Source organism: Macaca thibetana, chromosome 7 (genome assembly GCF_024542745.1).
Source record: "Macaca thibetana thibetana isolate TM-01 chromosome 7, ASM2454274v1, whole genome shotgun sequence".
Taxonomy (NCBI): Eukaryota; Metazoa; Chordata; class Mammalia; order Primates; family Cercopithecidae; genus Macaca; species Macaca thibetana.
In genome coordinates, this window is record NC_065584.1 from 132801635 (window position 1) to 132818448 (window position 16814).

General features: G+C 39.9%; 1 protein-coding gene across 4 annotated transcripts in view; it reads right to left on the reverse strand.

Moving 5' to 3' along the window:
• The window catches only part of FBN1 (fibrillin 1), a 241687-nt gene that overhangs the window by 14973 nt on the left and 209900 nt on the right, over window positions 1–16814 (reverse strand). For 3 of the 4 annotated variants that reach the window (XM_050797099.1, XM_050797100.1, XM_050797101.1), the window contains 10 exons: window positions 13192–13341; window positions 12749–12814; window positions 12387–12503; window positions 9801–9920; window positions 8070–8192; window positions 5699–5830; window positions 3349–3474; window positions 2570–2776; window positions 730–855; window positions 346–468 (listed from right to left, as the gene is read on the reverse strand). In XM_050797099.1, the coding sequence (XP_050653056.1) occupies window positions 346–468; window positions 730–855; window positions 2570–2776; window positions 3349–3474; window positions 5699–5830; window positions 8070–8192; window positions 9801–9920; window positions 12387–12503; window positions 12749–12814; window positions 13192–13341 (1290 nt within the window). The other variant, XM_050797102.1, reaches the window with a different exon arrangement.

A 16814-nucleotide genomic window follows, 5' to 3' on the forward strand; every position in this document is an offset into this window, starting at 1 on the left:
ATACAAAAACCAGAAAGCAGAGAGGAGGTCACCAATCAAGAATCTGCCCCACTAGAGCCACTGAGAACTGGCCCTGCTATCTCTGAGACCGTCATGGATGGCCGCCATGGATGCCCAGGGGGCATGCAGTGAGGATGGCTGCTCCCATGGGTCCTCCACAGTCTCCCTGGCTTTAGCCTCCCTCCCTCCAGCATAGGAGGTAGGTCCCATGGAGGCATTAACCCCAGGGAAGCACCTCCCGCCTGCAGGACAGGTCTTTCGGCTTGCCTGTGGAGTCCTTACAGGCAAAGGAATGCAGCCATATGTCAGGAGCTAGGTGAGAGGCAATGGTCAATTCTACTTTACCTTTGCAGCTCCTTCCATCCTCTTGCAGAATATAGCCTTTCGGGCATGAACACTGGTAACTCCCTTCTGTGTTTTTGCAGATAAAATTGCAGGGTTTGGGAGCCTGGTTGCACTCGTTCAGATCTACGATCAAAGAAATACAGTATGACTGTGCATCTAAAAATGATGTCTACATGCTCAGTTTCCACAGGGTCTAACAAAGAATTTTAGTTTTGGGGAAAGAAAAAGTAAACTCTGTGTAGACTTGGATGATTGTCCTATGCTTTCCTATGAAACTGCATAGACTTTTTAGATTTTTAGCTTTGGGTTGTTTTTTTTTTTTTTTTTTTACCCCATAATCTAAAATTTCCACTTGAGGATAAGCCATCAGAAATAGACACTTACCTACACAGGAAGTCCCAGTTATATCTGGAGTGTACCCAGTTTTACAAATGCAATGATACGATCCTCTGTCATTGACACATTCCCCATTTCGGCAAACATCATGAATAACCTTGCATTCATCGATATCTGTAATTTAACAAATATAAATTAAGATAAGCAATATATCATAAAATTGACAACATTAATATGCAGGGGGTCACGTCAGTGTACATACTAATAAATTGTCTTACTATATTTTGGGCCTAAGAAATTAAACCAGTAAAGATGACAGCATAAATTTAATATGTAACAGTAGCTATATCAAAAGGCAAACAATTAACTTCATTAGACTATAATTGATAAAATAATTCAGCTACAGAAAAACTTTAAAAACAATTGGTCTTCCAAATGTATATTTTTCTCTTCTGGGTCCATAGAACAGCCAGCCCATCTAAACATATTTGGCTTTTTGTGTCATCTCATGCCATTAAGCTTGCCTCCTGCTGATATCTCATAAATAAATCACAGAAGCAGATCCTTTTGATGAGGAAACCCCACTTTCCCCCTAATATTGCATGCTCAAAATAAGAAGTAAGGTTTCTTTCTTTTTTTTTTTTAAACATTATTTTTGTTGTATTTGTGGTTAATCCTGAAAAAGTTCAAATTACATAATATTGGGGAAATGAGATGAACTTCTGTCCTCTGATGAGGGAGAAAACTAACCAGGGCTCTGAGGTGGATGACAGTGCTGGGTTTTTGCAACCTGCTAAGGAAGGGAGACCCTTACTCATGGCTCTACCACAGAGAGAAAGATTGGGTCAACATGCACTGTTGAGCATTAAGGCCACTGTCCTCCACATCTTGACCCATTTACCGCCTTACTGGTTGGCGAAGTGCCAATACAAGCACTTTCCACGTGGGTTTGCAGCCCTTGACTGCCAAATAACCATTTTATACCAACAGCTGGGTGTATCTGACCTTTACAAGTCTACTCTAAAGTGCAATTTAGCATACTCTTATTGGTCTCTAGAAATGAGTTTTTTTTGACCATCTTATTGCTATATCCTCCAAAGAATCAAAAATTCCTTTTGGTCACTCCATCTTATCTTTCTAGGTCTGTTGTTTTTTTTTTTTTTTAAATCACCTCCAGTTTCGTTATTCTGCCTTCAGCTACATCTTTCCCGTATAAACACAAATCCTTCTTAACCTCCTTCTTCCCCTTTCACTTCCAATTCCCTCCCAAGAAGCTCAAAAAAGCTCTCACCTTTTATCAGTCCTTTTATGAACTAAAAACCAATTGTAGTTACAGTTGATAAACACAGGAATCATATTAGTGACAGGCCTAGAAATGTCTAGAGTTGCCTTAGACACTCTAACATTCTCCTTATCCTGCTTCAGTTAAGGAGCTTGTGCTTTTCCAGATGCAATCGTGTTTAATTGCCAGGATATCAGCATGATTTATACTTCTTTTATGCAATATAGTTTGGCCAGTTTTAGGAGTTCCACATCTTGGTGGACTGTTTTGGGCCTTTAATAATCATTTATTTCAAAGTTCATCGAAAAACTTAAAAAATTATATTCCAAGTAGCCAACTGACTTATAGTAAACTTCCGTTGAAAAAGTTGAAGGCTTGCTGGAATGCAGAGGGAGAGTCCTCAGCACACACGGCTTAATCAAGTGGACCAAGGCCACTTTGGCAGCATGACCTCCAATGTCTAAAACTCCAAAATGAAGAATTTTTGTTGGCCTCAGCTGTGCAACTCAACCTAACCACATATTGCAGATTCTGTATTTTCATCTGTTTTTCACACAGAAAACAAACAGATTCCCTGCAAGTATTTTTGGACTATAAATGAAGTACCTGCTCCGTTGGTCATGAATCCTCGGCCATGGGGACAGAGTTTCTTGAAAGCCACAGTCCCCTGGAAAGGGCAGATCTCACAGTGGGGACCCCAGCCTCTCCCTCCATCACAGCAGCATTCAGATTTGGTGACAGGGTTCCTGTTGCTGGAGCCGATCTGACACATGTTTTGTAGCACCTCTGTGAAGCAGTACCCTTCCCGATTGTCTGGAAGGGACATTATATGGCAAAGGGGATGTCAGGCAATTTTAAGAGCAAACAAGGTATTAAAAATTTGGTCAGATATAAAAACCAAAAAAGGATGTAACACTTTACCCTGGGTGAGAAGAAGCAAGAGGGGAAAGCTGGAGACAGCAGTAAAAGAGAAAGGATGACGTCTGAGGGAAACAAATAAGACATTCAGTGAGTAGGCAGAAAGACATTGGCCTAGACAAGCTTATAACTCTCTCTGCTCCCAGAAATACAGGGGAATAGCCATGCTTACAGAGAGAGGGGCAGAGGAACATATGGAAGTGGATCCTGATCACCAAGGGCTTCAAAGGCAGCCAAGAAATTCCAAACAAGTGATTCAGGATCCAATTAGCAAAGGAAGAATTTAGCTGCAGGGTGGTGCTAAGCCCAATGGACAATCACAGTCACTACGGCATCTCCAAAATATGAACATTTTTTATCCCTCCTCAGATTTTGACATTTTCTCGTATTTCAAATAAGAGGTCTGGGTTTCCGGCAGCCCAGTGTGGAGGCTGAGCTTAGGAAAACATGCTGCCAACTGTACTTACCGAGGCACTCGTCCTGGTTGGGGCTGGCGGTAAACCCGTCATTACACTCGCAGGTGTAGCTCCCACGGGTGTTGAGGCAGCGCCCATTCTCACAGATCCCTGGCTTCGTCTGACATTCATTCTCATCTGTTTCATTTTATTGAAGGACCAAAAACAAGAAGAGTCATCTGACTATTTTATAGAGGATGGAGCTCCTTCCTTGGTTCCTTCCTTCCTCCCTTCCTTCTTCCCTCCCTTTGTTCCTTTTTCTTTCCTTCCTCCCTTCCCTCCCTCTTACCCTCCTTCCCTCTCTCTCATCTTTCCTTCTTAACTTAGCTTTTGAATCACTAATCTGTTCACATGGCTCAAAATTTAAAAGGCATGAAAGGGGCTTCATTCATTCTTAACTGTTTGGTTCCACTGAAGGACTGAAAACAGAAAGAGCCATCTGAATCTTTTATAGAATAGATTTTCTTCCTTCTTTCCTATATAGTTTGTAAATAGCTTATCTCTTCACAGGGTTCAAAATTAAAAAGGCACAAAAGGGGATTCAGCAAAGGTACCCCTTTCATTCCCTGTTTTCCAGACACCAAACTCCTCTCCTGAAAAGCAACCAATTCTGGGGCCAATTTCTAATGTATCCTTCCAGAGCTGGATTATGCATATAAAAGCAAATACATACATAATGTACATATGTGTGTGTGCACTTCTGATCTTTTAAAAGCATAACTGATAGCATTTTATATACTTAAACATAGATGGTGGCATTTTATGCGCACTTACATTTTTCATTTAGTAAAATTTGAATCTTCTCATATTTGGACACAAAAAGGACTCTCAAAAGGTTATTTCAAGTGAAGAGGGAGAAATGTGAATATCAGCATATGAAAGAAATATTTTAATACATATTAGAATAATGTCTATAATGGTCAACACTGATCTGGGGGAATTTGTCTAGATTAATCTTGAGATCAATCTAGATTATATCTTCAATATAGGTTGTGTTTATTGTAATATTTCAACAATATTATTAAGAAATCATAAACTACAATTCAGTTTCCCAGGTTTAAAAAAACATTAAAATATCTACAGATTCTTAGAATTATCTGATGATTATTTAGAAAGATAAAAAATAATTTGCTGAGGTGCTTCCCTTCCTTTGAGAATAGTTCGGGGTCCCTCAGATGGAGCTCTCTCTCACTAGGAAAGACAGAAAGTTGGAAGGTGACATCCAGAACAGTGTTAAAACAGGTTCAAAACCCCAATGCCCAAGCCACCCCCAGACCAATTCAATCAGAATATCTGAGGTTGGACTCCAGCTCCCCAAGCGATTCCAAAGTGCAGCTGAGGTTGAGAATTACTGATCCAGGAGGATCCAGTGTGTGACAATTAATCTACATATTTTCTTTTTCTGTGCTTTTAGAGTCTGTTCTTTAATTACTGCTTCAGTCTGTATTGTACAGAGCAAAAGGGCAATGGAATTCTTAATCTTCTTGAATAACAACATAAAATATATCTTTATAACACCATTTATTTTTAAAAAGAAAGAGAATGCATGTGAGAAGGTTTTAATAATTTTCTCCTGTAATTATTATCTAAGCAGAGGTCAGGAAACTTTTTGTTAGGGTCAAATAGGAAATATTTTAGGCTTTGTGGGTCATATGGTCTCTGTTGCAACCACTTGGCTCTGCCATTGTGGCATGAAAGTAGCCACGGACAATATGCAAATGAATGGTTATATCTATGTTTAATAAGACTTTATTTATAAAAACACACAGTGGGCTGGCAGGCTGGAATTGGCCTGTAGGCTCTAGTAGTTTGCCAACTCCTGGTCTAAAGCTGAAGTTCTCAATGTTGGATCCATATTAGAATCAGCTGAGGAGCTTTAAAAAAAATCAGTGCCTGGATGCTACTCTCGACAAGACCAGATTTTCTGGAGGTAGATCCCAATGGTTTCGAGAGATTCCTGATTCAGAGGTACCTGGCATTTGTATTCAATGTCAGGGCACCGGTAGCAAAGTTAAGTCAATAGGGAGGCATTCCAATGTGATGGGGAGAATTGACCCCCAAATCAACAAGAGAGTACGGAAAGTAAAGGAGGAGAATAGAGAAAAGGCAGGCTGTTCAAATCCTGGCAGCAAATGGGTTAAGAAAGTAGAGAAAGGCCAGCTCAGAGGGACAATGACAGTGCTCTTGGAATTCACAAATGATCACGAGGCAAGGGCACCACCATGGAGAGTCTTGACATGAGGTAAGAGAACAAAATGGGTCTCACCAAGAACACAGTGTCACAAGAACATAGAGCCCAGGCTCCTTCTGTCCACTGTCACTTCTGATGCACTCAAAGCTCTTTCCACAGGGATCCTCTTACCTACACAGCCTTCTCCATCAGGTCTCCGCTGATACCCGGGTCCACAGATGCACATGTATGTGCCAATGAGGTTCTTGCATTCCATTTGTTTTTCAGTACAGTCATGTTTTCCCTCTTCACACTCATCCTCGTCTGTAAAAAATGTACGATCACAAATTTGTCAAAGAAAATGCATATATCTGCCTTAATTACCTGACTTTTAAACATAAAATGTTAGTAAGTAACCAATTTTCATTTATGTTATTTCAGTTTTGGCTGTATTTCCTTCTGCTGTGTTGAGTATGATCTCTAAAGAATGGAAAGGAATCTTCTAACCACCTTTGAACTTGAAGAAATTGCTCCCTAATCAACTGATAACCTCTTCAAGAAGCATGATTCTAATCATGCTTTTTTTCCCTTCCCCTTCCTTTATTTTCTATTTATTTTTATTTATTTATGTTTTTGAAAGAGTCTCTCTCTGTTGCCCAGGCTGGAGTGCAGTGGCCCGATCTCAGCTCACTTCAACCTCTACCTCCCAGGTTCAAGTGATTCTCATGCCTCAGCCTCCCGAGTATCTGGGATTCTACAGGCATGCACCACCATGCCCAGCTAAATTTTTTTGTATTTTTAGTAGAAACGGGGTTTCACCATGTTGTCCAGGATGGTCTCAAACTCCTGGCCTCAAGTGATCCATCCACCTTGGCCTTCCAAAGTGCTGGGATTACAGGCATGAGCCATCACGCCTGGCTGTCCCTTTCTTTATGTTTTATACTCCTTTGTTGAGGCATGATTTCTAATTCTTGTTGACTAATTGAACTAAAAGGGCCTCATATAACTATAATATAATGGATATATCTTAATACAACAATAATTATAACAGCATTATAATCACAATATATGATAATGCAATAATTATAACAACAGTACTATAACCATAATGGATTATAATAGAGTAACAAACCAACACTTACATTATGCAATAATTATAATAATAACACAATATATTATAATATGATATTATTTTTTTGAGATGGAATCTCACTCCATCATCCAGACTGGAGTACAGTGGCATGATCTCAGCTCACTGCAACCTCCACTTCCTGGGTTCAAGTGATTCTTCTGCCTCAGCCTCCCGAGGAGCTGAGATTACAAGAATGAGCCACTATGCCCAGCTAATTTTTGCATTTTTAGTAGAGGCAGGGTTTCACTATGTTGGCCAGGCTGGTCTCGAACTCCTGACCTCAGGTGATCCACCCACCTTGGCATCCCAAAGTGCTGGGATTACAGTCATGAGCCACTGCACCTGGCCAATATGACATTATTTTTATATGATAATATTAATAAATAGGATACAATAGTAGAATGACTATTTTATATACATACATATAAACATATATTCATTAAAATATAAAAACCATATATCTATATATGTTTATATATAGAACAAAATGGGTCTCGCCAAGAACACAGTGTCACAAGAACACAGAGCCCAGGTTTATATATAAACATATATATATATATGGTTTTTATACTTTAATGAAAAGCCAAACATCTAAAATATCTTATTCTCTACTGGTTCTTCCCTCCTTCATTTCCTCTTCTGGACTTGGTTGGGCCTTCCTCAGTCTTTACTTTCTGTCCTATTGCACTTCTTTCTTTTTTATCTTTCCCTTTTACACGCTCTGAGCTGAGACATTTGAAATTTATTCTGCATATTATTAGAACTTTGCATTTAGGAAATTTCCCCACCCTTATGCAAAATTATATTTATGCCATCTTGAGAGAACAGGTGTCTGTTCATTTAAGATCTTGGTAGAAGCAAATCAGAGCTCTTCACAAGCAAACTCAATGATTACTGAAGTTTGTGAAATAGAGCCTAGTTCAGTGCTTAGGAAATTGCAGGTGTTTAGGAGGTATTTTTCATGCAGATGGTTTAGCTAAAGTAGATTCCACGTGTTACCCCATTCTTGAAATAGAATATCCTTTGGTGTTCTCAGATCATTTTGTATATATAACCACCATAGCATTTATTACACTGTATTATGAGAACTTATCTGTCTCAATCTCTTCATATTGGGTCTTTTGAATGTGGGGAAATGTCTTTTTCTTTGTATTCCCACATCTTGTAGAAATACTGGAATGTTGTGAGCATGCAATGCACAGTGAGACATAATAGAGGATCTGCAGTGCAGTCCTCGACTTAAGGCTTGACGATGCTTCCAGCTACAATTTAGGGGGAAACGTGGCAGTGACAACTCCCGTATTGTCCATGGACTATTTATATTCCCCAATTCCCAGCCCTCCCCTACTAACGGAAGCTTTGAGGGACATCTCCCCTCACAGATAGAGTTAGAGCTTCCTGGCTTAGATGACCTTGAACACGATGACTCACCTCTGCACATCCTACGGTCTTCTCTGAGCACATATCCCACGGGACATTTGCATTCATATGACCCGTAAGTGTTCACACATCGGAAGGCACAGAGCAGAGGATTCTGGGCACATTCATTTATATCTGCAGCAAAGGAGAGTAAGAAAATAAGGGATCATGGACAGCAACAAAAGGGAACCTACCAATTGAACAAAAACTCTAAAACTTTTACCAAAAGTTGCAGTGCTTCCTTGTCATAAACATGAATGGACCAAGTGGTCTCCCATTTCCAGGAAATTATAAAATGGGTTGATTATTTTATATTTGGTATAAGTAGGGTGACTCTCCATTCTCGATTCTCCCAGCACAGTCCCAGTTTATGTTTGTTGTCCTGGTATAATTATTAATGATTATTTAGGTGGATGGGAAATTACAGGCCACTCAACATATGAGAGGCTTTTCTGAAATTCTGGCTTTGAAGGCTCAGGTTGACCATTTGTCACTCCCTACAGTTACATGGCGTGGGAATCAGTTTTGCCCCATTCCGCCAAAACAATTGTGGTCAGCACAGAAGCCAACTCCTCCAATATTGTTAACCACCTCTCTTTCCCCATACAAAGAGGCTCCTGTGAAATAACAGCGATTCTTCTGCCCAAACAAATAGTGTTCCAGATCATTTTATACTGACAGAGACACTCAGTTTACACAGATGCCCATGTTCAAACCTTAAATAGATGGGAATGAGTTTACCATTAATGGAAAAAGAGTGATTTCTGCAGACTGCAGAGTTTGGAACCATCAGAATGTGTTTTGGAAAAGCAGGATCAAAATAGACCATCTCAACTATCATGTTGCTCCCCAAGGCCAGTGCTGACTAAGAACATGAGTGAGAGCCCAGATCATGACTTAGTCACAACCTTTAAAGATTTACCACAACTCTAACAATGGGCATTGATGGATCATATATGATGAAAGCTCTCTTTGCTACCAACTTTATTCTCTGCCTTCACCTCTCCTTCATTCTTTCCTTAGGCCAGTGAGTCCCTACTTGAGAGCGTATCAGATCACCTAGAGGGCTGCTGGGCTCCACCCCACTCTCTGAGTTTCTGATTTAGGAGGTCTTGGATGAGGATTGACAATGTTCATTTCCAGTAAGTTCACAGGTGATGCTGATACAGCTGCTCTTGGGAACCATCCTTTGAAAGCCACTGTTCTAGACACTCCCTCCCTTTCCTTCTTTTCATACATTCCACCAGGCTTATGGATAGACACTTTTCAGATGCTTATATATTATAGGCAACCACTTTTGCTGTGATCGCTTCCAAATGGCTACAGGATGTTGGTGGGTATCTTAGTGTGCAGTGCTTCTAGAAACAGAAAAGTAGAGAAAAAGAGAAAAGAAAAAGAAAGGGAGCATGAGAGACAAACAGAAAGAAGAGGAAAGTGAGAGTAAGAAAGAAGGTATTAAACAACACGGGAGCATCTAAATATAAGTAGTAGGGAGATACCAACGAGAACTCTCTGTGACATACAGTGTAGATGTGCCATGAGCACACAACTGTAGCTTTCTTGGATATCTCTCTTTCCCTACAGAGAAGAGGTCACAAAAGAAGAATGAACAAATGGCCCATCAGGCCTAGATGATCTTTATTATATACACCCTGAGTTGTATTTAATATTAAGACTTGTAATAAACCAATTGTTCCCATGATCAGTACATATAATCAACTGTTCTCTGTTTAAGAGATGTACCTTCACATGTCATCATTGGACCGGGCTCAAATCCCTCCTCACAGGTGCATTCAAAACCTCCAATCACATTCTTGCAGGTTCCATTTCCACAAGGATTGCCGACAGAACATTCATCAGTATCTGCAAGAAACCAGGAATGTGTGCAAAACATGATGAATTGAGAAAATACCTTTTATTCTATCAGAGGATTTTAAACTGTAATTTTTTTTTTTTTTTTTTTAGACAGAGTCTCACTTTCTCATCCAGGCTGGAGTGCTGTGGTGTGATTTCAGCTCATGCAACCTCTGCCTCTCAGGTCAAATGATTCTCATGCCTCAGCCTCCTGAGTAGCTGGAATTATAGGTGCACACCACCATGCCCAGGTAATTTTTGTATTTTTAGTAGAGACAGGGTTTCACCATGTTGGCCAGGCTGGTCTTGAACTCTTGACCTCAAGCAATTCGCCCACCTCGGCGTCCCAAAGTGCTAGGATTAAAGGTGTGAGCTACCATGCCCAGCCTGATCTGTGATGTTTAATTCTCATTCTGTTCTTGCAAAAAAGGAGTATGCATGTCTTATTATCTCAGGTTTATAGCTGTGAAATTCGACTTGCTCAGTGGCAGTGGCAGTGACAGTGACAGTGAGAATGACAGTGCCTGGACATCTAGCCCTTACAGTGCTCTTCTCCATGAGTTTCTCCAGCCTCCCACATTATAAACTAAATCTTCTACTTGGAGTAGATGCTCTAAGGGTTAAAAAAAAAAAAAAAAAAGGCCCCTATCACCCGTCAAAAGTTTCTGCTTGTTTAAAGCTAGAAATAACATCCCCAGTTTGGCTTTACATTACATCACTCCCCAAGAAGCCTTAAACATGATGGATTTTTGCCAGATATAAAATAAAAGGCTAAACTTACGTAAAATAAAAGACCAGAGGTTAAGTAAAATTAATACATCGAATAAAATCAAGATTTAAGTAGATTTTGTTGATTCTGTTGAAACCAGATGGTTTACATTAAGCAGAGGAAAGGCTAGAAAAAATATGTTTAGGTTATGATCGCTCTAAAACATAGGCGGAGAGAACAAATCTTACCAAAGAGACCTAAAATATGTGTGTGTGTGTGTGTGTGTGTGTGTGTGTGTGTATATGCTTTCTAATCCATCCACCTAGAATACTCACCGTTCTTATTCTGGCACATCCCTTGGGGGAGAATATCTCCCTTTGGGAAAGAAATAATTTTAAGAAATAACATTGATATTCTAGCTATCTAAGGCACAGAAGAGTAATGGCTCTTGTCAATGGTTGTATCTTGTGGTGAGGTTCTTAAGTCAAAAGTGAAGGCAAAAGGCTATGGTGGGGAGCTCCTAGGCGAAGAGGGTCATTTCATATGCACATATTAGTACTAACTGAAGATTCTGAGGAGAAAACATTGAAATATTTGCTTTTGTTCTACTATAACATTCAATCACATTGCACTGTCAAGAATACTATTTCTCTTTCAAGTTAATAAAAATTCCGATACCATTGATCTTTAGAGCTGCAAAGGTAATTAGAAATGTTATTTACTTGCATAATATTACATTCTAAGGCCTAGAAAAGCTTAAAAACTTGCTTAAACTCCCACAGCCATAGCTGGAGCTGAAATCTACATAACCTGATTTCTTGTACGAAAAAAGTACTTTCTAATTCACACAGACAAACTCTCAGCATGTATGCTACTATTAATTATGTTATACTGAATTGCTTTGGAATTCTTAGATAACTAAATATGATACTTGGATTTAAGTTAGAGTTAGTGTTGATTAAGGGTCAAACGCCAGCCAGAGGAGACATTATTTGACATTTTAAAAACAGGGTTACAACAAAAAGATTGTATACTGGTTACATAGCCTTTCATCTTACTAAATGTAAAAGAATCCAGATAAAATTTTTATTTGATAATCGAATAAGATTATGACCATTAACAATTTTTTTAAAATTTCACAAAGACTTTCATTATGATGTTGTCCTTTCTGGTATCTCTTCTGATATGTCCAGTGTCTGCCTTCACCATTAGGCTGTAAGGTCCATGCAAGGAAGGAACTTGTCTTCTTGGTTCAGTGTTGCAGCTCCAGAGCCTAGCACAGTGCCTGGGACCTGACGGTGACTCACTAGTATTCTAAATGAATAATACATGAGTGGATAGATAAAACTTATTTCAGGCCAGGCATGGTGGCTCACGCCTATAATCCCAGCACTTTGGGAGGCCGAGGCAGGCAGATCACGAGGTCAGGAGATTGAGACCTTCCTGGCTAACACAGTGAAACCCCATCTCTACTAAAAATACAAAAAAAAATTAGCCAGGCATGGTGGCGGGTGCCTAGTCCCAGCTACTCGGGAGGCTGAGGCAGGAGAATGGCGTGAACCTGGGAGGCGGAGCTTGCAGTGAGCCGAGATCGTGCCTCTGCACTCCAGCCTGGGCGACAGAGCGAGACTCCGTCTCAAAAAAATAAAAACAAAACAACTTATTTCAGTGCCATCTTGGTACCTATATTCATGGATATACAGTGAATACTGTATAGCCTAATTTTTAATTTGTAAAATTCCAATGGAAGAAAACTTATTACTCACCCACACATTCGTTCCCTGCTAGAATATAACCAAAGGGACACTCGCAGCGATAGGAGCCATCTGTATTGATGCACTGTCCATGTTTACAGACATCGGGTTCTTTGCATTCGTCCATATCTTAAGCAAGAGAAAAAAATAGTGAATAACAAGGTATTTTTTTTAAACATGAAGACAAATTATGATCATTTCAGTGTTTAATCAATAGATTATCTAATAATGCAATGATATAATTGCTGTCTAAATGAAGTGACAAAAAAGTAGCACTTAATTTTCCAAGATAGATGGAGAGAAATAAGAATAACTAGAGAAGAAGCTGATTGAGAATACTGAGAAATGCTGAGAATCCAGCACAGGCAACTGACCAACTGCTGAATCATCAGGTCCCACGATGATCCCACTTCCATAAGGACAGATCTGGCGGAAGGCCTCTGTGGCGGAGACACTCATTAATAGATAGAACAATAGCAATTCATTACAAGCTTCTCCACAAGCATTTTGAGGTAGCCAAATTGCCACATACTGTGCATATTGATAAATGATGGACAAAACAAGCCCAGAAACCAGAGGAAGTTAACGAGACTCCCTAAGATGTTGTGCCTACTCCTTGGGCATCTGTGATTCATGACATAATTAAAAAGAAAATAACTACCGAGGTCCTGAGATAACATAATTTTTAATGAACACTCTAATTAAACTTACAATTAAATTATATTGTGTTACTGTCTTCAAGGCCTACAGTCTTACTTACATCATGGCCAGTCTGCACCCTGCATGGCCCAAAGAGAAATGCAGATGACAGACATACCATCAGGTTCCGTGGGGCAGAGCTCGCAGGGGTCTCCCCAGCCTTCTCCCTTCAGGGCACAGCAGCATTCCTGTTTGGAGTGATTTCTGGATTTGGGTGATGAACACTTTCCTCCTTCAAACTTCGCGTAACAGTAGCTCATTCGCAAATCTGCAGCATAAATTTATGACACTCTTCAGTTGCTTTTCTACTGAGTCCTTACTGCACGATAGTGAATAAAGAACAATCCACTATGTTATATATGTTCTCCTCTCAGGACCACAGCAATACTCCTTATGTGATTCTAACAGTAACCAAGCTGAGACTGTTACAGTCATGGATATCTTTTGTATAGTGAGATCTGATGAACAACTCTGTGACCTTAATTTATTACTTCTCATTTTAGTCACTATTTCAAAGTAACCTGATGTGAATCCAGTAAAATCCCAAACTGACAGTTTTCAAAACTGACATCTGTCAGTGACTTCAGGATCGGAAAATCCACAGATGGAATCATTCACAAGAGTCCTTCATTGACAGCTCTGCTTGCAATATCATGTTTAGTGAGCACACTAGAGAACTAGAACTCTTAGTTCTGATATTTACTGTGACATCACACTTTGCTGTTTATTCTGTGTCCCCTAAACTCTGGAACCAAAATAAAATCCGAGATCACAGGCACAGAACAAATACAGAAGTGGCAACTTTCTAGATGGGCAAAAATACAACACAAGGGTTGGTCACTGAAGCAGATACTCCTGGAGATGCTGGCTACAAAACGCAGGTAGGGCTTTTTGTAGATTTTACACACACATACACATGCAGAGCTGTGTCAACGTTAAATTTTTAAAATAAGCTTGTTTAGTTCAACACAGAGAGGGAAGGAAGAGGAGGGCAGGGCTGTGGGTGGTTGGGAACAGAACAGTCTTTCCTTGAAGGAATATATTTCAATATCGATTATTGCTTGATGACTCCAACAAAGAAGACGGGATCTACTTCCTATAAAATTCTCTAACACTGCTTGACATAATTTTGGAAACGGGCCTTTCCATTTCTTATAGAACACATTGACTCCAAAAAGTGAGCTCAACCAGGGGTATGGACTGTGTTTTCCCTCAAACTTGACTTCTCAAAGCCTTGCAAAACTCCTCTCATTACACAGAGGCCACAATCTGCAGGTTTAAAAGAAATGCTTTCATACCCATATTGTACTATTCTTTCTTTATATCTGACCACCTCTGCCTTTTTCATTCACTTCCATCACTGTTTTTCAATCCCAGGAACGCTACTATCATAACCACCTAAGCACTTCTGATAAAACAGTTTTACCAGCTTTTATTTCATGATAAAGAAGACAATGTAGGAATAACAGAGTTGCCAGAGATAAAGGAAAAGTTTTCATGAATTAAAGTTTCTATCTATCCGTCTATCTATTATATTTACCAAGTTATGTAAATCAAATTCAGGTAGCCTCCCCAATAAACTTGCTCAACTTTTCATGGCTACCAACTCATCTAGATAAATCATCTCTCTAATTTCTTTTTTTTTTTTTGAGACGGAAGTCTCGTTCTTTCGCCCAGGCTGGACTGCAGTGGCACTATCTCGGCTCACTGCATGCTCTGCCTCCTGGGTTCACGCCATTCTTCTGCCTCAGCCTCCCGAGCTGGGACTACAGGCACCCGCCACCGCGCCTGGCTAATTTTTTATATTTTTAGTAGAGACGGGGTTTCACCGTGTTAGCCAGGATGGTCTCGATCTCCTGACCTCGTGATTCGCCCGCCTTGGCCTCCCAAAGTGCTGGGATTACAGGCGTGAGCCACCGCGCCCGGCCCATCTCTCTAATTTCTATTCCACTTCCCCATCTGTTGTGGGTAGGACCTGGCAAGCACCTTTCAAGGAATTATCCTTCTGAAGGTCAAGAGCAATAAAAGTCAGTCCTGCGGCATATCTGCCACCCAAATGTTCGCTTTGCTGAGAAACTTCAAGATTGAACAAATTCTCGTTTCTTGGAGAACACTTTTGATCTCTTTTATTCTTCAAGTTCTTTGTGACATATAATGTTTTGTATTTATCAGTCTTGTTTTTATTATTTATGCCTCCAACTACCTTTAGATATAATTCAGTGACAACTCACAAAAATGTCTCAACAAATATATGAAAACTTAATTCTCTGCTTTGTCTTCCAGTTTGTAGTGTTTCTTTAAATATGTATGTTGAAATATTAGTGTGTTAAAGTTCTCATTCTTTTTTCTTTTAATACCTGACCTCATCCCAGACCCCAGCTCTATCTCCCCTACACCACTCCACTCCGAAAAAAAAAATAATCTTGGCATTAGACAGAGACTCAAATGCATGAAGTTTTGAGTCAGCCTAAGTGGCAAATTCCCTTCGTTGAACTTTGCAAGTGGGAGTGGCTCATTTACACCTGTGGTCTTTAGTGCCAGGCTCTGTCCACCTGATTCCTATGGCATTCGCTTTTTAAAAAACATTATCCACGGTTCTGTGGAATTTTCTCATTTCATGGGCAATAGAAGTCTGACTCCTAATTTGTCATCTTACAAGAAAAACCCAGCTCTCAATTTCCTGGCTCCAGCAAAATCTGTGTTCTGTAGGAGATTTACTTTAGCTTGTGGTGATTCTCTAGAATTGGCTTATTAATCAAGGGTGCCTTGAGTTGGGGAAGAGAGCTGTGCTCACCCACATACTTTAGGACTCGCTGGGATGCCTGTTTACCAGTCCATCTGCAAAGAGCCCTTAATGACCTCGAAATTTCATCAGAACTACAAAAGTCACTTTCCCTGCTTGCATTCCTCAGTTCTGGCTCTGCCTCCTGGAGCTGAGCATGTGGCAGGGCTGCTCACAGCTGGGCAGATTCTTCCTGCAGCGTTAGCTTGCTCTGTGATGGGCCAGTGCAAATTGAATTAATAGCCTAGGAGTTTCCTCTGGCCTGCCACATCGGCAGATTCACACCTGGTTTCTCACTGCTTTCTTTCCAAATTCAGGCCAAGCCAAAGGCACACAAAAACAAGGGAGTAGGAGTTAGAATTTATCTGGCTAGTCTGTACCATGCAGAATATCTGTTCGAATTAAGCACCACCCTGAAATCCACACAGACCACTGACAACTACCAACAAGCTGAAAGCAACCAGAGAATTCTCAACACTCTCCTTCTTACTTCCCAAATAACTAGTTGAAAAGTAAAAACTTAATCAGATCATTAGAATAACAATAAGAGTCTACAAAGGACTCAGAAACTAACAAAGCTTTGTCACATATCCAGTAAGGCTGGTTGGGCAGATATTTATTGTTGTTTAAAATGAGGAAATTCAGCTTTCAAAAGATTAAATGACTTGTTCTAGACTAAATATGGCAGGGCTGGGACCCCCAAACTCAATTTTTTGAATCTTAAATGATATCCAGTGCCTCTTCCATGTTTGTTAATATGGAAGCAAAACTAAAAAACCATGCAAAAAAAAAAAAAAAAAAAACACCCAACAACCAAAAAAAAAACCCAACTCAACACCAAAACAACAATAACAACCAAACAACAAAAGATACAAGTGGAATAAAAAGAAATACATGTTTGTTTCATGAAACTAGTCTGTGTATGTAGATAGCCATACACAATTGTATTGTTTAGAGAA